The 22705-nt window shown below is 35.9% G+C and overlaps 1 protein-coding gene across 7 annotated transcripts in view; it reads right to left on the reverse strand.

The window, feature by feature from the left end:
- LOC120529409 (myosin VIIA and Rab interacting protein) overlaps positions 1-22705 on the reverse strand; it is a 544611-nt gene that overhangs the window by 211707 nt on the left and 310199 nt on the right. For all 7 annotated transcript variants that reach the window (XM_039753183.1, XM_039753185.1, XM_039753187.1 and 4 more), the window contains 2 exons: positions 20594-20668; positions 16797-16894 (listed from right to left, as the gene is read on the reverse strand). In XM_039753183.1, coding sequence (XP_039609117.1) covers positions 16797-16894; positions 20594-20668 — 173 coding nt within the window. The remainder of the gene's footprint in view (positions 1-16796; positions 16895-20593; positions 20669-22705) is intronic.

Here is a 22705-nt window from a genome sequence, read left to right on the forward strand (position 1 = left end):
TGGACAAAAGGGTTCATTTCGCCACTTAAACTCTTTAATTTGGAATGTAAGCTGAAAGCTTAGTACATAAAATTGCAGGTAATAGAAACAAATAATTTGAACTATTTTGGATAATGTCTAATCTAACTTTCCTTGGTCTGCTATGGGAACTGTAGAAGTAGGGTATGCAATTGTGGGGAAAGTGAATGGATTGATTTGTGTCAATAATTATAAGCTTTGCTTTTGTAAATTACAATAGTTAAACATTTCAATAAGGCTCACATTTTACTTTCCTTACCTTTCACAAAAGATCCACTGTACTAATTTCTTTCATTTTAAAGACTTCAATCATGTCACCTCCTACATCAAGATTGTTACTTTGAAATTTGTTCAATAAGAACACAAGGACAGAGTTGGAAACTTGAGGATACATTTTGCACATTATGACATTTTTCATTAGACAGGGAACAATAGAAACATGGAATAGGTGACCAAATAGTGTGGTATACTTTAGAACTTTAGGGACCTTCAAAACTAGACAAAATTATTTTGGGGAATTAGGTGGATAGGGCTGGTGAACTCCACTCATGTATAATGCCATGCGTAGAATTCACACTAAAAATGGCGTATGGACAAAACTGTAAATGAGTGTGCACAAAAAATTCAGATGCATAAAAAGCTGCGTATGCTAGGTTTCATGCACTTCCCCGTTATAAATTCCAATGAACATGAAATTTAATTCATGTGCCTACCACTCGACTCCTCCCAGAATTTCACATATTTAAATATGCAAATCAATATAAATAGCTCCTTCGGTTTAGTGTTTTGATAAAAGACAAAGGCAAAAGCATGTGGGGGAAAAAAAGAAGAATTTTAGTGATTGTGAAGTGGAGGCAAGAAAAAAAATGTATTTGTTAGTGGGTGGTATAATCAACAAAAGGAAAATGAATTAAAACTGCATGGAGGAGACACTAGACAATTCAAGTTCAGAAGTGGTCAGATTGCAGTTGAGGTGAAAGAGAGTTGCAGCTCACATTCTCTTCGTGTTTCAGATAATAATATAAAAGCTGAGCCCCATGCAGAGGTCATGAATCCATGCAATGATGGTGCTGCTGTGCCAAGCAAATCTTCATGCACACACCTCTGCATTAAAAAAATGGTGACTGATGATCTAGTTATGTGCTGAAGAACACTGTTCTGGGGTCACAAAATGAAATAGTGGATGCTGTAAGAGATGTGGCCATTGAGGAATAAAGGCTGTACTATGTGACACTGACCACAAATTAAATAAATTTGTTAAAAAATAAATGTAGCATCTTATACATTTATTGCATAAAATACCGGAGGAATTAGCAAGGAGACCGGGCGCTTCATGGATTACTATCCCAACGGGAAGGCGGCGTCGAGATAGAAGGAGGAAGCGAGGCTGCCGGGCGGGTGTATTAACCAGGCTAAGGAGGCAGACATTTAGACCACCGCTCCCCAGTTTATTTCTTTCAAATGCCAGATCCCTGGCGAACAAGATGGACGAGCTAAGGTTACTAATAACAGCGAATAACCGCATTAAAGACTCGTGCATCCTTCTGATTACCGAGACCTGGCTGCATCAATCCATTCCGGACTCGGCTATTGAATTAGCAGGCTACACCGCACAGCGCCAAGATTGAACAGAAGACTCCGGTAAGAGAAAAGGAGGGGAAATCTGCTTATATGTAAACAACAGTTGGTGTACTAATACTGTGATTACAAACCGCCATTGTTCACCGGACATAGAATATCTGACTGTTAAATGCAGGCCTATTTACCTGCCAAGGGAATTTACCGTCATTATAATAACAGCTGTATACATACCACCAGATGCAAATGCTAATGCGGCGTTAGCGCTTCTGCATGCAACTGTTAGTAACAAACTGAGTAAATACCCGGACACTGTACACATTATAGCTGGGGATTTTAATCATGTAGATTTAAAAATAGTAATCCCTAATTTCCATCAGCATGTAAAGTGTGCCACTAGGGGCGGTAATACCCTGGACAAAGTTTATTCTAACATCAAGAAGGGCTACAGGGCCAGACCTTTACCCCACCTGGGCCAGTCTGACCATTTGTGTTTATGCCATCTGTTTATGCCACCATCAGGAAAACTGCGTCAGTCAGCACAAAGACTGTTACTTCATGGCCGGAGGGTGCCTCTCAACAGCTGCAGGATTGTTTTGATAAAACCAACTGGAACATCTTCAAACATCAAGACCTGGAAATATTCACGGACAGTGTCCTTTGCTACATTAAACACTGCATAGATACTGCAAATACATCCGGGTTTACCCTAACCAAAAGCCCTGGATGTCCCGGGAAGTTCGACAGCTGTTAAAGGAGAGGAATAACGCCTTCAGGTCCAGGAACAGTGACCACTATAGTATGTCAAGAGTTAACCTGAAAAGAGGCATCAGAGAGGCCAAGGCAGATTATAGGAGGAAAATCGAGTGCCACCTGGAAAGCAAGAACAGCCGGCTGATGTGGCAGGGTATCCAGAAGCTGACGAATTACACGACCAACCTAGGCGCTGCTGAAGGTGACCTAGCATTGGCGGAGGAGCTAAACATCTTCTTCACTCGTTTTGAGGACACTACACCGGATGCTTTAGAGGCAAGGCAATACCACACAACCCATGATGGTATCATCATCACCTTGGAGGAGTGAGGTGTATGCTGTGGGACGTAAACCCGAGGAAGGTGGCTGGCCCTGATGGCATACCAGGATATGTACTGAGGGATTGCGCAGACCAGCTGGCCGAGATCTTCACCAGGATCTTCAACCAATCCCTCGCACAGACGACGGTTCCACCCTGCCTCAAGACCTCCACTATAATACCCTTGCCCAAGAAACCTCATATCTCCAGCCTTAATGAATATCGACCAGTGGCACTCACCCCAGTGGCAATGAAATGTTTTGAGAAGTTGGTTCGTCATCACATTACAGCAGCCCTACCCCGTGGCCTTGACTCGTATCAGTTTGCTTAGAGAGCAAATCGATCTACTGAGGACGCCATAGCACTCCATGCTGCTACAACACATCTGGAGAAGCAAGGAACCTATGTACGCATGCTGTTTGTAGATTACAGCTCTGCATTCAATACTATTCATCCCAGCAAACTGGATGTCAAACTAAAAGACCTGGGGCTTCCTCACAGCACCTGCAGATGGATCAACAGCTTCCTCACTGGCCGCAGACAGAAAGTGAGAGTGGGCCGTCACACATCACCAACTCTAAGTCTCAGCACTGGTCACCTCAGGGCTGTGTGCTTAGTCCACTGCTCTACTCTCTCTACACATATGATTGCACCCCCCGCCCACCAGAGCAACATTGTTGTGAAATTTGCAGATGACACTACCGTAGTGGGGCTCATATCTGGGGGAGATGAGTCTGCCTACAGAGATGAGGTGGAGCAGCTGTCTTCTTGGTGCAAGGATAACAACCTCCTCTTAAATACTAAAAAGACAAAAGAACTCATAATAGACTATAGAAGAAACAAGACAGAAGTTCAACCACTAAGTATCAGCGGTGACTGTGTGGAGAGGGTGGCAGACTTTCGGTTCTTGGGAGTCAACACAGAGGAAAGCCTATCCTGGAGCGTGAACACCTCCGAGTTGTTGAAAACGACCCAACAGAGACTGTTCTTCCCGAGGGTACTCAGGAGGAATAACATCACACAGAGACTGCTGGTGTGCTTTTATAGAGCTTCCATAGAAAGCATCCTAACATACTGCATATGCATATGGTATGCTAGCTGCACAGTGGCTCAGAGGAGAGCACTTCAGGGAGTCATCAACGTTGCCCAAAGGATTATCGGCTGCCCTCTCCTTACACTAGAAGATCTACACGGCTCCCGCTGCCTCAAGAAAGCCAATGACATCATAAAGGACATCTCACACCCTGGTCACTCCCTTTTTGAACTTCTGCCGTCAGGAAAACGGTACAGAGCAATACACGCAAGGACAAACAGACTCAAACATAGCTTTTACCCAACAGCAATAGTACGTCTTAATGCCACTAAAAGTAGAAATGGTCACAAATAGCTATATGAGTTACGTACTTATGTATGCACTAATTTATGTAAATCGCACTACTGTATGTTGTTTATATTGTTTTTTTAGTTCTACCTGTTTGCTTTTATTGTTATATATGTGATAAGGCACTGACCGGAGACATCTTTTTAATTTCGTTGTACTTGTGACAATGACAATAAAGGATCATTCATTCATTCTTAAGCTGCTCATTAAGAATTGTTTTATAGAAAGAGAGACGGATTAGAGCAATTGAAACCTGATAACCTAAGGAGATGTGATGAGTTGATAGATGAATTTAAACCCAACAGGGCCAGAGAAACAAAAATATAACCAATGCAGGATTATGTTTTTTGTTGCCGACATGCAATAGAATTTGATTAATGATGGAGTACGGTTTACAGAAAAAAAGCTGTAAAATGGAATACATATACATTGAACCAGCAAATGGTGCTGTACATCTCATAACAGATTTACTACTATATTAGTACTAACAAGCATTAGCAATGGAACTTAAATCGGATACTGGCAAGATCAGGAAAGTATAATGCATGAGTAAACATGCATATGTGACCCCCAGTCTGAGTTCTCCCCCTCTTAACTAACAAGTATTAAAAGTGGCCAGTTACTAACCACTGTGATGATTACTGACCTTCAAGCTTTCCTGAAAATTAGGGTTACATTTCATGAAACACTTATAATATGTTGTTGAAACTCAACAGCATGTGTTTTAACTATGATGAACATCAGCAGTCAGTGAATGTGATTCTTAAATTCGGACTATATGTATACAATGTCTATGAAGAAACAATCATGAAATGCATTCCAAAATTCAGAGACTTAATGTTCCAAAACATAATGCTAGGATTAACCATAATAAATATAAGTAAATAACACAAGTGTACAAGTAAACATACAGGAAAAACTGTGCTCAGCAAACCCAATATGAGCTTACTTAGATGAAGGTTTACCTGGCTCGGCATCCCACCCATTGATCCTTCAGTATACCAATATTACTACTCATAAAATCACTCACACCTCAAAAACTGCTATGGGTCCCCTGGCATTCATATGAACTACATAAACATTATAGAAGTAATAAAGAACAAAAGAATCAGCAGCCTAATCATCAACTCATCCTGGCAATTTTGATCCCAAAACATGTACAGTCTCATCTGGAGGGTCATACGTGAAATGCACTGAATCATGACTTAATTTCAAACTTTGCCGGCTACAGAAAGAATAACTAAATACAGTATCTATATCTTTCATGTTACTGATTGCAGGACCCATCGAATTTTACACTATGCTGTTAAAAGGTCATACTCTGGGGACAAAGGTGCCAAATTTTACTGGGCATCTCACCGTAAGTTTCTTTCAGGATGAGATGTTGAAGTTAAAGAACATATGCTAATAATGGCAGGACAGGGCTCAAGTGAGTGATTTTGGCAGGGCATTGTGTGCCCTGATTATTTTGGGAGTGAAATCAGAAATCAGTTTTGCAGCAGGTTGGGAGCATGCACTGATACACGGTGTTGCCAAATAAAAGTAAAAATGATTTCCTCATAATTCAAATCTCCATAAACAATTAACAAGACCAGTAGAAAATGTTTTCAGCTCTTTCAAAATTAAACAAAGGAACATCCTAAAAAACACCTGATCTTGAAACTTAAACTTATTAAAGGATACAAAGCACTCTCCTTCTCTTATAATATCTGGGATGTGACCCAAACCACTGTGTTGATTACTGCATTGCAGGATTGCTGTCAAGAGTCGGTTTAAAGCTGTATAGAAGGAGTAGGGTTCAACATCAAATTTGTAAATATGTTGTACATATGGAGGAAAAACAGTAAAATATATATCCATCTCTTATTTCTAGTATCTACTTTTGTTATTACACTATTGCTGAGAGCTATCGGTACCAACAGTGGAAGTCCTTCAAGGAAACTAGTCTTATACATTACACCACAAGGCACACTTTCACTTTTGATACAAAAAACGGGAGTGGGGTAGGAAGTTAAAGACCCCAAGACTCTGCCAACTTTGGTGCCATTCAAAAATGATTTGATCTTCTATTCATATTTTTATTCATTTAAAGCAGGCTCCTGCAGTTTGTTGATATTTGCGCTATTATTGTTACAGTTATTGATATATGAAGGCTTGATCCACTATAATTGACTCTTCTGTGCATTAAACACTGCACCCCCGCCAAAGTAGATGCTGTGACCAGAGTTTTAACTGCATGATTCATTTTAGTTTAAATTATCTTCCATTTTGATCAAACTTTTCATCTTGTGATGATTTGTGTTTAAGTATTGCTTTTTCTGAGCTTCTTTGTGATGCTGTTCCTTGTAAAAAACCAATCCATTAATTAGTTTCACTAACCTGTTTTTTCATATTACACTGTCAGAGACAACAACAATGTATCCTTGAAATACTGCAAGTTAGATTACAGACATGGACAAGGTGCCAGTCCATCACATGACACTGCACATATAAAGCTAGGAATTCAAAGTCACTCTTATGAGCTAGGAACTGCAATTTACACTGACATCCATGGCTTTGAAATGCAGAAGTAGAGTGGTTGAAAAAAAACCCAGGTGGGTCCAAGTGGGGCTGGAAAAATTACTCACAAAATGAGGCCTAACTGAAACGATAATTTGTTTTCTTTAAATAACAAGATTAAATGTTAAATTACCATATATTCAAGTATTTCTTCATGCAAAAGTTAAAAGAATGGACTATCTATTTTACACAGTGGTGGAAAGTAAAAAAAAATACATTTATTGTTATTGCTTTACTTGAGTAGAATAAAAGGTAAAGTTTCCTATATAAAGTATTTTAAAATGCAAATTGAATTCTTAGAAAGGCGCCTTGCATAAATAAAATGTATTATTATTATTACTATTGCTGTAACTGAAACAGTACACAGTTGTCCAAAATTACAAGGTATGACAAAAGACAGAAATATTTAAAAAGATGTTCCCCTTCACTGCGTAATACATATGTGAGGTGCATTTATCAAATAAATCATGTTCTAAATTTGCACAGTATATGGTAAATTTGTAATATTTACCAGTAATTTTATGCATAAGAATATGGGTATTTGTAAAGTTTTTATCTTCACCATTTGAGCACAGTGAAGGAGTCAGGAATGCAAGAATGGCTTGAGGGTGGCTCCTAGGGCAGAAAAGTGTAATACCTTTGTAAAGAAGTTAAATTGATTTTGGAGTTGAAAGAACTGAAATAGATCTCTTTTGTCAGAGATAAAATAGTCTGTAAAATTTACTGTAGTTAAAAGGGGCAGACACGATTATAAACAAAGAACAGGAATCAGTTCTAGTAAAGATACTGGATTTGGCATTTGGAGTTTGGAGAGATTTAGCCCACATGTTCAGGCATAACATAACAAAAAACACATATATGCAGCAGAAGAAAAAATAAAGGAAAGATTGTGCAGGAAGTCTAGAAAGGGAACAAAGTTATATAACTATTTTTCTTTTTTCTGGATCTTTTGTGTACTTTGGGCTGGTGCAGATAATCAATAGTGAGGGTGACAGGGTGGAGCAACATGCAGGAGACAGGGTTACAACTATAACATCAGGGCGGAGTGGCACTAGTGGCCAGGCTAAACCAATGAGTGCCGAGAAGCAAAGTTTGAATGTTGGTACCAGGCTATTAAGCAAAAAGATGAAATAGACAGAAACTTCTTTGTCACCTTCCATGTTGCAGACCTGCCCACAAAATGGAAAAAAGACAAAGAAACAAAGACTAAATAGAAGGAACAAAAATTTGGAAAGACAAAAATAAATAAATAAAAGACACTTTTGGAGTTAAAAGTAAGTAACGAGTCCACAAGAAAGACACTAACAGCACTAGTCAAATAGTTACATATTTAGAAAATGCATTTCCATCACAGGAAAATATCAACAAAACAACATTCCAGAAAGTGGAAACTGTACAAAATATGTAGGAATATAAGTAAGGACAACAGTTTTCAGCTCATAAAATGTATATTCTGGGTGTTGTCTACCCACCATATAAATAATATAAATAAGAGGAAAACACGATTTTTTAAATAAGCAGTGGCAATTGGTACAGTGGCAAGCCATGTGGGCTCCGGTGGTTAGGTATAGTCTAATTAGGAAAAACACTGAAGCTCTGCTGTGGTACAGTACCAGTGGACCAATTCTGAACTGCGGTGTTTAGAACAAAGACTATGCATATGAAAGGTTGCACAGAAAAGTCTCTCATTTAACAGGAAGACACTTGGTGCCCATGTTGGTGATGCCAGTACACACTGGTAAATGCTGATGGCAGTCAGAGATGCACCACGGATGTAATAAAAGAAAAGGTGACTAAATCAACCCAAAATGTGCAAATTGTGGCCATAAGATAACTCTGTAAAGTGTTTGTGCTGAGGCATTGTCAGAAGTCACCATGCTAGGGTGTACTCAACACTATGATGTTAGGCTGAACCCCTATTAGTTCATAAACCAAGAAGGACAGAGAAGTGAGTGAGAGACATAATAGGTCTTTTTAAAATGTGCAAAAAAAGGTTACAAAATTTATTCTGCAAATTTTGCAGGTCAATGAAAAATCTAAAATGTTCCAAACAGTTAAAGGTATGAAATGGGTAAAATCTAGGAAATCAATAAAAACTCAGATTTGTTTCTTTCAAATAAACCAAAATAATCCCAGTAGAGTAAAACCATCTTCACTGCAGATCATGCTGACACTGCAAAAGGCAACTTGAAGTTATCACTTTGGCCCAGTGTAACAATCATTGTCAAAGGTAAGTGCCCTTCACTATGCTAGTTGGCACCGTTACTTCCACTCTAGCACATGTGTACCATAAGGTATTCCCAGTGGCATCAGTCACCTCTGCTCTGTGGCAGTAGATTTCCTCGCTGCTTCACCTCACTCCCGTCTACCACCAAGAGGTATTGCTAGCAGCTGTCTGCCACTGTCACCAACTCTCAAAAGCCAGCCCCAACACAGGTGTTACGCATTATATTCCAGGTGGACTCTGCACATCCACCTCATGATCTCCTAGGCTTATTCCTAGCAGGTACTCACTGCTTCATCACCCACTTGCTCTTGAATCATGGTTCTTCATTACTATGACCACACCCATCTCACTCCTTTTCATCTTGTATCACTTTCTACACCATCAATCCGATCCAAACATCTGACCTTAACAGCATTTCTACCTCATTACCCCTACTGGTGCCACTTGCAACCTAATAAATGGCAGTCTTTGCCTGACCACTACCGATTATTTAATTAAAATGAGACCAGCAGGGACACTGAGTTCCAAGTGCTATGTGTACCTCTTTATAAAATTACAGACAAGCTACAAAAACAATTCTGTCAATAAACCCATGGCACACCTTACCACAAGCACATGTGCCCTCACAAGAGCAGAGGTGGCTAGCACTGGCACCTGCAGCATGTTACCTTCCAAATTTTAAATAGAAATAGAAAGACACTATACCTGTAGAAGATAAAAATAAGAAGAAACAGAAGCAAGCCAGAGCAGATTAAAGTCATCCATCATCATAAATAGTAGTGCATCCAAGTTCTCCAGATTGTCTTTGAAATAAAAAAATTGACCTGTTCCTTGGAAACTTATCACCTACAACAAATGATGTACTAAACACATGGTCATACCCAATTGTGAACACAGGAAAAGCAGTGACTGCAACTCAAAGTGCAATTCAGAGCAGGGTTAATGAAACAAGACTCTTTAGAGGGTCATGTGACACTACACCATGATGGCTGCCTAGGGCTTGATCTCTGACTCCTCATGCCAACAAAACCCACTTTTCTACTTTTTCTCCCAGCCTCTCTTTACTATTTTACAGACTGTACCATATTTCTCACTGACACCGAGAACAGATGTCTTCTTCAGGCCCAAGACCCCATTCCTCTCCTACTAACTTGCCAAAGATGCTGAAACATCCTGCAATGGAATCCAATGGACACCTAATGGGATTCAATGAAAAAAATCCTCCTTCTCGAACACACCACCACACTGAATACTACAATGCAGACCAACTTAATTGAAATATGGGGACACCTGAAAGATATTAAAAAGAAACTGATCAAGATGACAGGACTTGAAGAGACAATTTAAGAATCATCAGTCTTAAAGAAGGTGCTAAGACAGACAATCTGATTTACTGCATCTCCTTGATGTGGCAAAAGTGTTTCCCAAACCTCTCAAACTTTGCTCTGGAGATCATGCAGGCTTAATGTGTGTACACTGGCCGTGCTGATGCAGCCAACCCATGACCTCTTTTAATAAATTTTGAAAGGTTTTTGAACATCCAACAAATTCTGTCATGTTCAAAACATTTATTTCAAATGGCTCATGGATCCATTTCTTTGTAGATTTCAGTTCAGTCACTGCATAATGAAGGAAAGCCATGGACCCCAGTTGCCCAGAAAGCTTGGTCCGCTGGTTTTCAACCATATTTGCTCTATCCTGCGAAGTTGAAAATAAGTCTCAGTTCAGTGCATCACCTGTTCAACTCGCCCTCTGAAGCACTTGCAGTGATTGACAACTTCATTTCAACTGGCACTTTCACACCATGAAGATATCTCCACTGACTCTGGATTACACTGTTGTATTGTATACATCGTTGGTCAAGTTCAAGTTCCGGCAATTCCGGTTTCTGTCTTAACTATTATTATTCATTATTGACTGGAATCAATTTAACTGCCCTTTAAATATCGTTCATATGATGTTGAGGATTGGTTGGGGGTGGAATGTATATACACACATATATATATATATATATATATATATATATATATACATATATATATATACATATATACATCTATATATACATATATATACATATATATACATATATACATATATATACATATATACATATATATACATATATACATATATATACATATATATATACATACATATATACATATATATACATATATATACACATATAGAGAGATTGTGCAAAATATACTCTGGAATTTAACTTATTTAAAAAATGAACCAAATTATATTGTACTTAAGGAACTAGAAAGGCAAAAACAAAATAAATTGCTTCCATTGAATAATTTTATTTATTGCAATAAAGCCAGTGGAAATTAGGACCCAGTAGTTTATTCTAATTAACCTGTGGATTTAAGGAACTGACTTCTGTGAGCATTAAGATCCACCAGTTGACTATCTGAGAAGAGTACAGAATGTACGCACTACATGGCCATTTTCTCAGGATTAGCTTGATATTTTGTTTCTTTCTTTGCTGTACTTGGGAACAAATTTAGGCTGATGAAGTGCGTGAAATTATCAGAATTAGTCTTTATAGTGCAATGATTAAGACAATGTATTTTTCTTTTGGATGTTTTGATAAGATGAGATAAAAAATGAGTGAATTTTAACTTGAGTTGTTTGAATTATATTTGTTTGTTTTAATTTCTTAGTAGAAAGGGTTTAAGACAAAGTTATTTTTTGATTAATTTATTTTCAGTATTGCCTATTATCATATTTTTTTCTTAATTTGTCAGTATACTTAAATTATGACTATTAAATAATTAAAGATGTCCTGCTTTAACAGAATATATAGTATTCTACAGGAAAACGGAGCTTCCATTCATCCATTGCATTCATCACTCATTATAATAGGACTGTATTTAGTTTATGGTATTAATAATATTGTATATTATTGTGTATTTTTTTAGTTTTTAACTTAAGGGAACTTGCAAGAATAAGACATACAGTGTGTGGGTGGCAGAAACTGAACTGGCAGCCTTGCGTTTTAAAGTGTAATTCCTTAGTAAGTAGGCCATAATGCCTGAAGCAAGTTTTAGCTTTTTATGTAAAATGACTTTTACTGCATCCATTCACTTAAAATATCCTCTGAGAGACAATTAAATTACTATGTTTGGGTTTCCCTATCCTATCTTTCAAGACAGTCGTTCTCCCCTAAACTAAATTTGCCACATTTGTGTCCCAGATACTTTACTTGGTAATGTTGGCATAATATAATTATTTCAGCTTAAACTACTGATACAGTATACTTGTAAAAATAAACACTTAAAATATGAATATAAATAAAGTTAAAAAAAAATTCAAGAAGTTCAATGTGAGATAAGCCACTTCAAATTTTTTGCATACGTTGCTTCTTTTTTGTATTGACTTTAATTAGAAGCAAATACATTTCCATATAATCATAAGTCAAACTTAACAAACCAAAATTCAAACCCCAGCCAAGTGAAAGAGAGGAAAGCCAACAACCAGAGCAAATCTTTAAAAGTATCAAGGGAGGAAGAGTATCCTTTCCCCCGATGTAGAAGCTTACTCTAAAATGTTATTGATTAGATCCTGCCATATTTTAAAAAAAATTTGAACAGATTCTCTGAGTAAGAATTAGATTTTTTCCAGTTTCAAATAGTATAGAACATCAGTTTCCCTCTGACTTAAAGGTGATGGAGTGGGATAATTTCAGTTGAGCAAGATAAATCTATGTGCTAGTAGTGACGCAAAGGCAATTACAATCAATTTGTCCTTCTCCACCGTAAGCCCATCTTGGAGTACAATAAAACACAGCTGTTAATGGGTTAGGAGTGATTGTGACACCAAGGCTGTCTGATATTCAAAGATTTCTGTCCAAAATAATGTTAATTTGGTGCATGCCAAAAAACATGTGGCCCAGGGAGACTGGAGCTACATTGCAACATTGACAGGTTGAATCTTGCCCTGGATACATTTTGGACAATTTTAAATTAGATAAATGTGCTCCATAAAAGTGTCTTGCTTCTTTTTATAGGTAGGGTTGTACTGACTGCTATTTTGTCAGTGAGTGTTGACATAGCCGTTAGGCTCACCATAACAGGACATTGGATTCCCTCGATCCTGCAACTGTTTTGAATAGATTGATGTGACTGATTAATAATTACTGTGCAAGGATCTATGTGCAGCAATTCAGACAATACACTGTGTACCCAATATTTAGGCAAGTGAGTATTTTGACAATATCATAATTATTATGCATATATTATGATGCCAAGCTGTATGAACTTGAATGCTTATTGGATATAAGCATATCAGGTGATATGTATTTGTGTAATGAGGGAGAGTGGGCCTAAGGAGATCAATGCCGCCACATCAAGGTGTACATAATTATTAGGCAGTTTGTTTTCCTCAGGGAAAAAAAGGGTTAAAAAAGATTTAACTGACTCTGAAAAGTCAAAAATTGTAAAAACATCTTCCAGAGGAATGCAGGAACTTGCTAAGATCTTGGGGCGTGATCACAGAACCATCAAACATTTTGTTGCAAATAGTCAACAGGGTCACAGGAAACGCATTGAGAAAAAAAGACAAATTAACTTTTGAGAAGAAGATTTGAGAAGAATGGAACGTGAAGCTACCAAGAACCCATTATCCTACAGTGCTGTCATATTACAGAACTGCAAACTACCTGGAGTGCCCAGAAGTACAAAGTGTTCATCGCACAGTGACATGGCCAAAGTAAGGAAGGCTGAAACCCGACCACCACTGAACAAGACACATAAGTTGAAATGTCAAGACTGCACCAAGAAATATCTGGAGACAGATTTTTCCAAAGATTTTATGGACTGATAAGATGAGAGTGACTCTTGATGGACCAGATGGAGGGGACCCATGACTGGATCAGTCACGGGCACAGAGCTCCACTTCAATCAGACCCCAGCAAGGTGGAGACAGGGTACTGGTATGGACTGGTATTATTAAAGATGAGATAGCTGGATCTTTTCAGTTTGAAGATTGACTCAAAATCAACTCCCAAACCTACTGCCAGATTTTAGAAGACACTGTCTTCAAGCAGTGGTACAGGAAAAAGTCTGCATCTTTCAAGAACATGATTTTTATGCAGGACAATGCTCCATTGCATACATCGAAGTACTCCACTGAGAGGCTAACCAGTAAAGGCCTTAAAGATGAAAGAATAATGACATGGTCCCCTTCCTCACCTCACCTAAACCCCATTGAGAACTTGTGGGCCCTTCTTAAAAGAGAGATTTACAGGAAGGAAAACAGTACACCTCTGTGAACAGTGTCTGGGGGGCTGTGGTTGCTGCTGCACAAAAAGTTGATCGTCAACAGATCAAGAAACTAACAGACTCCATGAATGGAAGGCTTATGACTGTTATTGAAAAGAAGGGTGGCTATAATGGTCAATGATTTTTTTTTTAAATGTCAGAAATATTTATTTGTAAATTTTGGGTTGTTTGTTTATTATTTTCACTTTAACAGATGAAAAACAAGTAAGATGGGAAATTTTTCATTTTTCCGTTAGTTCCTAATACTTCTGCACACTAATAGTTGCCTAATTGTGAACACATATGTATTCCCCTGAGAAATTCCTTTACATTTCCTTTGTAAAACATTCAGGTTTGTTAACATTTTGAATTGACTGATAGCATGGTGTTTGCTCCATATTAAAATGAATCCTCAAAAATATAACTTGTCTAATAATTGTGCACACAGTGTATGTCTATATAAATAACATGAATGAGAAATCAGTCATGTTTAAAATACAAAAGAATGAGCCAGACTCTGTATTTACTTTTACTATTTATTTATATATGACTGGTGCACTACTGGCATTTGCCTGTCTCCACATGTTTGATTGCAGTGGTTATCGAGATAGTGCCTGCTATGGGGCATGGAGGGAACTGAAGACAATAACAAACATCAAAAAAGCAATTTACACAAAAACAAAATAAACACTGAATATAAAATAAAACCTAAATTTATTGAAATACTCTAAAAATGGGTGGAAACAAAAAATGTTTTACGTTTTGTTTTTTTTTTTTTTTAAATAAACCAATTGCTGGTAGCCTACTGTTGACCAATGTTTTATCCGAGGTGCATATGTTTGTAGGCTGACAGCAATGTAAGTTTCAGTGCAAAATATTTTTTTGCAGAGAAAGGAAATGTATCTTCTAGGAACTAGAATAAATAAACATACATACATGCATACATACATACATACATACATACATACATACATGTGGGGAGATGATGGCTGAAATTTTTCCCCCAAAGAAATCCATCCATCCAAATTATGGCCAGAAGTTATATTAGCATTGCAATAGGTTTGATCTATGGTAAAAACACTGAAAGAATTAGATTCATGGGAAAGAATTTTTAAAATTTGACACCTGTCGATAAGTAGGTAATGTTAAACATGACTAGTATAAGAAGCACTGGCACATTACTTAGTTGAATTTTTATCATGTATTGTATTCAGAAGTTTGAACAGATGCTTGTGGTTTTATAAAAGTTTAACACCTTTTAGGATAGACCCTTCATGACAAAACTTTGTTGTATTGCACTGAGAAGTCAAAACAGAGTTTCTTCACATTTACTTTGGTTATTATAATCAGTGGAATGAAAATTAATGTTTTGTTTGCTAGCAATAAACTTATGAATACACAGACATCCAAGTACCTTGCAATGTTAATAGGGTTACTTTTTGCATTGTGAATCATTCACTACAGCACACTGGTTACACACATAGTTCCTTGTACTATATGTGGCTGTTTTTTTCTGTCAAACATACTAAATGATCACATAAATTTATAGAAATGTATTTGGATTGCCAGCCATTCTTGATTGTGTTCTCCTCCCTGCATCATAAAATGATGATCTTTCCTTGTTTTCTGTCTCCTTATGTGCCAATGTGGTGTTTAACCGGTCATGTTGGCATTTAGGCAGTATTTTTAGTCGTTTCACTAAAGCATAACACCCATTATTTGCTTCATTACTTTTTTTTATTCATGGTTTCCCCGATTTAAAAAAAAAAAAAGTCTTCCATCTAGGCTCAATTACAGAAACAGGTAGATTTTGTATCTTGTACACTTGCATAATGGCAAGTGGGAAAAGATTTTAATCCATGAGTAGTTTATAAATTGGTTATTGTTCATATATAACAAAATAACGTACATAAGTTTAATTTAAAAAAGGATGCTCTCCAATGTTGACTTTTTAAAAAATCTCTAATAAAAGAAAACCTTTCTAAAAATTTTGGCATGCATGCTATTATTTTTCAATAAGAGAAAAAGGGACAAATGAGTGAACACTCTGGCCCTACATGGCTCCTTCTAAAGCCATAAGCTCAAGAAGCCTGTTCTCTTCAGCACATCTATTGAAAATGCAAAACAAGTTAATGGTGCCAAAACAGTATAGACAATCTGGGAAGTTTGAATGAAGTGTGTTCTTTCATTACAGTATGAGATTAACACATCATATAACAATGTGGCTGAGGAGTTGCTACTGCTGGCTTCCTTGGTAAAAATATTGTATGTCCATTCATCTGTTGATCCTCCAGTTTTTCAAATCAGCCTTTTCCAGTTTAGGGTAATGAAGTGTAGAAATGTGTGACCTGTACTGGAGTTCTCTTTGCATATTTGTTCCGTCTTGAATGTAAACAGTATGATGTCACTTGCCAGAGATTAGAGGAATTAATGCATGTCAAGCAGACTCTGGCATTATCTTGCAAATTAAATTTCTTATATGCAATAATTATGTTAATGAGAATTATACGATCTTTTCACTCACTAGCATGTTAATATATACTTGTAAGTTAAAGCTTGAGTAGCAAGGTAATACACTGCATTAAATGAAGAGCCATACAATACAATACAAACAATTTTCAGAAATGGATTAATGGAGGATGGAATTATAATTTCTTTTGGTAATAGTAAAAATACAGGTAAGTTACTTACCAGACTATCACTATAGGCTTCCGCTTTAGAGATGGCTTCTTCAACCGCTTCCTCTGCTACACGAAGTGCTACTGTAAGAGTTTCTGCCATGCTATGACCTAAGATATTCATTACAACAAATTATATTAAAGTAATATTGTGAGAGAAAATTTTCTGATATAAATTGCAAAGATTAGAAGTGAACTTCTGAAAAATGCATCCTCTCTAATAAACAGTATGGAGTTTGAAAAGATTCAGTCCAATTAAACAAGGTATGCAGTGTACACTTGTAAAATAAGTTAACTGCCATTACAGTACAAGGCACATGAACACATTTTGACATATTTGCTCATTAAAACTGTAGATGTGGTCTGTGTTGTCATCCCAGATCATTTTTATATATGTTGACGTCCCAAATAATTTTTATACATGTCTTTAGTAAACAAAGATAACTTGTTATACAACTAATTTTTCCCCTACTCACCAAAGAAACTCATTCAAAGTAACACCTAACTTGCATACCTCATGAACTTGACACATTCTTTTTGGCTAAAACAGCCATTATAAATAGTGTCTGCTCATTAATTCATTAAATGTATTCTTTGAAAAATAAGTCATTATTTTCACAGTACAAGATAGAGTATGAGTGTTCAGTCTGCAGTATGGACACATACTGGTAGAGAAGATGGTAAGAAACGGCTCTCTCCAATGCATGAGAGAAGGCATCCAAAGATTTTATAATTACGTATATTTAATAAAGTATTTTTTTTTTTTTTTTTTACAGTTTTATTCCCAAACTACAAATATTTAAAGATACTACAAAATGAAGTAATATTAAAAGAGTACTCATGAGTGAACCTGTCCTTTAATGAATAATTATTCTCAAATTTTAAAAAAATCCAATTTTACTATAAAAATTATATGTCGGGGACAATAAGATTTTATTTAAAGACTAATTACTACGGGATTACTCTCTTTTAAATTGGATGAAGTCTACATAGCAAGAACCGTGTAGAACTTTAGTTGGCAGAAACTTAGAAGCAAGTACAATAAAATATACTGCTGTAGTTTCACAAATGAATACAGAGTATGATTTTTTTTCTGTTTCATTCAAAATTTTCTCAGCAGCACCCATTGACTTTTATTGAATGTGTGTTACTGTCAAAATGTTATATTAACTGTAATTCAACTGGCTTTCATTCATAATTGACTTAGTGTTAAAAATTCAAATGTGCTTCTTGCCTCTTACATCTTAAAATGTGTTTTAAGAACAGCCTTTTTCATACTGTAGGACTAAAAAAGTTTTGCTTGAGCAGTACTTGTATGATAGGTTTCATGCATATTGTCTCATTAAGACACTCTAAGCAGTCAAGACATTTTGTTTAACTGATGTCAAGTCATACCATATTGGTTAACAATGCGATTTAACCTCTAAAATCTCACGGGGTTGGAAGAGGTTTGAAACAATGATTGGAAGAATCAAAGCTCTACAGACAGAGTAAATGTCTTAGATGACCCAAGAAAATTATTTTTAAAGCTAGTTTACCTGAAGTCCAAGTGTTTTTTTCCCTGTAGAAACATTACATAACATTAGTAAACAAAAATAAAATAAAATTTTTGAAAAATGCAAAGTCGGCGCAAGCTGTCAAAGAAATTTGACGAAACTTGGTGGGCCAAAGACCAAAAACACAGTGGAAGACCAAAAAAGCTATCTTTTCTTCTAATGAACAAAATTTAAGGGTCACTTCATTATGGATGAAAGGAATTTCAATGAAGTACTTGTTCAGCATCTGGCACGAAAGCATGCTCCTCAGAATTGTAAAGAAGGGTGTGTTGCAGCTAAGAAAAATATTGTTACAGAAAGTCAACAGGTAGAAGGGACTGTAGAATGTGGTAGGAAGTTTTAAAGAAAGTGCAAATTCAAAATTGTTTGGTTCATAAAGGTGCCATTATGTCAGAGGGAAAAAAAAAGGTTGTGTGTAAAGTTCATTGGTCTGTCTTGGTGTACTTTAAGGGATTTGGATACATTTATCTTTCAGTACAATAATCTAAAACACATTACAAACACAATCAAAATCTACTTGGACTGGAGGCAGCAGATAAAACATTAATAATATTATCATGACTGCCTCAAAGCCCCAACATAACTGAAGATGTGTAGAATCAGTTGGACCGAGTAAAAAAACAAAAAACAGGAATAATCGCAGAGATGAGGCATGGCAAATTGTTTTAGAAAACTTGGAAATTGTTTACTACATTATTTTTAGGGAAAAAAAAACAAATAATAGTAGTAAACTAAAGTTTATTGCTTCAATTTTTGGTCGACAAACAATTCTGACTTGATTTTAACACACTGTGTATAATGTGTTTACAATGAAATAAACATTTACTGTGCAAATAACTAAATTCAAAAATCATTTTATTGGCTGGCCTATGGCTTTTGCACCAGATCATGGATTCTTTGTTTGAGAAATTAGATCTGCGAGGACGGAATTGGGGGAAAATGTTCTTCTTTTGTAATGCTATTTGTGAATTTTAGTCTGCATTTATCTTAATCGAAATTATATAGGTAAATATTCTTCTCCTTTAAGGAAGAGAATACCCTATTGTTTTAATTTTGCCCATTTCCAGAATCTTTAACAAGGGACATGGGAGACATGTTTAGAAGTTAAGGATTTGTATCTTTCAGCTTTGGAAAAAAATAAAAAATAAACAAATTTGAAGAGTACAATTTGGTGTTGCACAGCATGAAAGAAGAACATCTCCTCCAAGATCCACAATAACTTTCATTTAATAATATTGGAGAGAAGAACCATCTTAAATGAATATTTCAGTGGAAAATACTTCACCTTTGTGTATGCAATATGTTACAAGATATGCAGTTTGACATGAAATACCAATGTTAGCAAATATATTGTGCTTTTATTGTTTAAGTTCTAAACAATCAGCCCTCAAAACTGAAATTATTCTTGTCTATTTAATCCTTTTATAGCTATAATTTCTCAAAAAAAAAAAATACTGTACTACTACAGAATTTTATGTAGCAGTCACCTGTAAGAATCATCAAGTGTTTTTTATATGTCAGAAAACATTAAACTATGCCATGTAAATGATGAAAACAAAACTACTTGGCTTCCTTTCATCAGTCGACTCTGGCAAATGTCAACATGGTTCTCTGGGGGTTTTCAGAGATGATGCTACAAGATAAGGCCATGATAATGGGGAAGGCAAAAGTCAACAGTGACAGGAATAAAGTCATTATTGATTAATTTTGGCTAGGTGTACACATAACTAAATTAAACTTTTGACTGCCTTACAATAAACAGTATATAAACATTTTTTAAACAAAATATGTAATTTGTAATCTAAAAATGGAAAAAGCCACCTTAATGTCATTCCTTCATTATATTTATTAAAATACCTAAACATACCAAAACATATCCATTTCTTTTAATTAAAAAAAAAAAAAATCTAATGGTTGAAAAAACTTCTAAACTGAGTAAGGCACGAGATCTCCATGTATTATAATATGGTATATCAGATTTAAATAGCCTACATAAACTGCAGCTTTCTACAGTTTCAGGCATTTTATAATTATGACATCACTGTCATTTTAATTTTTAATTGACATAAAAATCACCAAAAGTAATAACTGCATAAAATTAAGTATATTTTAACATGTATTTTTTTGAAATACGAAATGAGCTATCCCAAGCCAAAAACTGAACACCATGTCTTAATGCAAACTGAAATGTACAAGGGCTTTTCTCATGTCCCATATTCTCAAAGCAGTTTTACAAGGATAGGAAATACTATACCTTCAGATTGCTTATAGAATGTAGAGTCACTCCCACAAATACTTCCATCGATACTTCCTTCATATACACTGTTTTCTGCAATTTAAAGAGGAGTAAACATTATAAAGAATCCTTTACACATTTTTAAACAATGCTTTTATTTATATTGTCTGTGTTATACCAATGCAGATGTTGGCAACTCATTTTCTTTTCGAAACCAGCCACCTGCCCCCAGTGCCTAGTGCATATGGCAAGTAGCAGTCATTGGGGGCTAGCACCTATCCTATGTAAGACTACATTTGCCTGTGAAAATGATGCATAAACCGATAGCAGAATAACTTGATTCATTGGCATGCACACCAACATTTGTACCATTCAAGCAAATGTAGGGTCACATTTTAAACCTATTTGGATATCTTTGGAAGTTTTCATCTTCCAGATGATTAATACCATTCAGCTTCGCGTATATCATATTATATTCACCTATAATTATCATAATTCACAATATGTATCCTTGTAAAGAATTAACATTTATGTGTAAACTTTAACTATATTCTAATTGTGTCCCTTACATTCTTGTTGATTATCTGTTTTAAAGTAACATATTGCTTCCACTATTCACATTTTCTGCATAATTTGCTTACATTTAAAAACACAACAACTTTCCTAAAGGCTCATACCAAGCAATCCATCATCTGGAGTAGTAGCTGTTTACTGGACTTTGCAAGAGGATTAAAACATGGAGATCAAAACTCTAGCATAGCATTTCTTCAGTTGTACTCACCTATACTGAGTAACACATCGCAATATTTTTTTGAATAGCGTTAGTTGTTTGTAAATTTACTGGGACCCTAAAGCTTCACTCTGAACACTTAGATTTGTTTCCATTTGTGTAGTCTGCACTTTCACTGCTTCGGGTTTTGCTCTGGATTCTCTGGTTGTTATTACTTTACTTTATTTGAAAACTCTAAATGGGCATTTCCATGTGCATGACGGTGCATCAACATTTTTAAACTTTCAACTGTATATAAATGCCTAGATTTTTGCAGGAAATGGTTCAAAGAATGTAATCCAAAGTTTGTGTAAGTTATAATAATAGATAAAGAACCTATATAAATAAATAGCAGACTTGGAATTGTGTATTATCATATGTTTATTGAACAAATGAACATTTTTAAAAAAATTCACAGATGTATATATTAAAAAAAAAAAAGTAGTGCATGGACAGAGGTTAGAAGTGTCAGGTGTACTAGACTACTAAAATGACAATGAGGTGTGGGCTTGAGTTGCACTATCCTAGAAGTAAAAATACAAAAATAATCAGACATATACAAAATTTGTTCTCTGGTCTTCACAAAAAATAGAAGGTGAAGCATAACGTGACCTAAACAAAGAAGATACATTTTGAAGCTCAAAGCAGAGATGGGCTACAAAAGCATTTCTAAAAATCAGTGGCTCCCTCATTTCATAGCTACAATAGGTTGTCCATCTGAAATGTACTAAAGTCCATTTGCATGTTCAATACTACCACTGTAACAATGTTTTTGCATAGATAAGAATTTAACTTTCTGGTAAAATTACACAGCATTAAAATATTTCAGGGAATCTTTGTGATTATATAAGATGGAACAAGCAGTGTGGAAAGGACCTAAACACAGGAAGTAATCAAGCAAATGCACTTCACATTCTGAATGGCCAAGTTAACACTGAACTCGCAACAAAGAGCACATTCTACTACAAACAGACTGCAACAAAATAACCCTGTCACCAAATTTCTGCATATGTCACACACTGTTAAATGCTAAGCCAACAAAGCTGTATCTGCCAGTCCAACAACATTTGCAAGTCCGAGTGGCAGAAAGTTATTGGGAATTATATCAAACAGCGTTTCAGTCTAAAAGTATAATTACACTATTTTCTGTAAGATGAATAGAATTAATGTAACTAAATTATTTTCTATTTTTGTTTAATGATTGGAAAAAACATCTGACTGAAATTTTTCATAATGGTCTAAATATTTAGACAAAAACACTTTGATACACTCACACACATACTGTATACAGTATAGTGTGGTAGCCGACCCGGACACAGACAAGCGGACACGTTCAAATCACCCAACACACGTTTATTTTC

Source organism: Polypterus senegalus, chromosome 5, assembly GCF_016835505.1.
Source record: "Polypterus senegalus isolate Bchr_013 chromosome 5, ASM1683550v1, whole genome shotgun sequence".
Classification (NCBI taxonomy): domain Eukaryota; kingdom Metazoa; phylum Chordata; class Cladistia; order Polypteriformes; family Polypteridae; genus Polypterus; species Polypterus senegalus.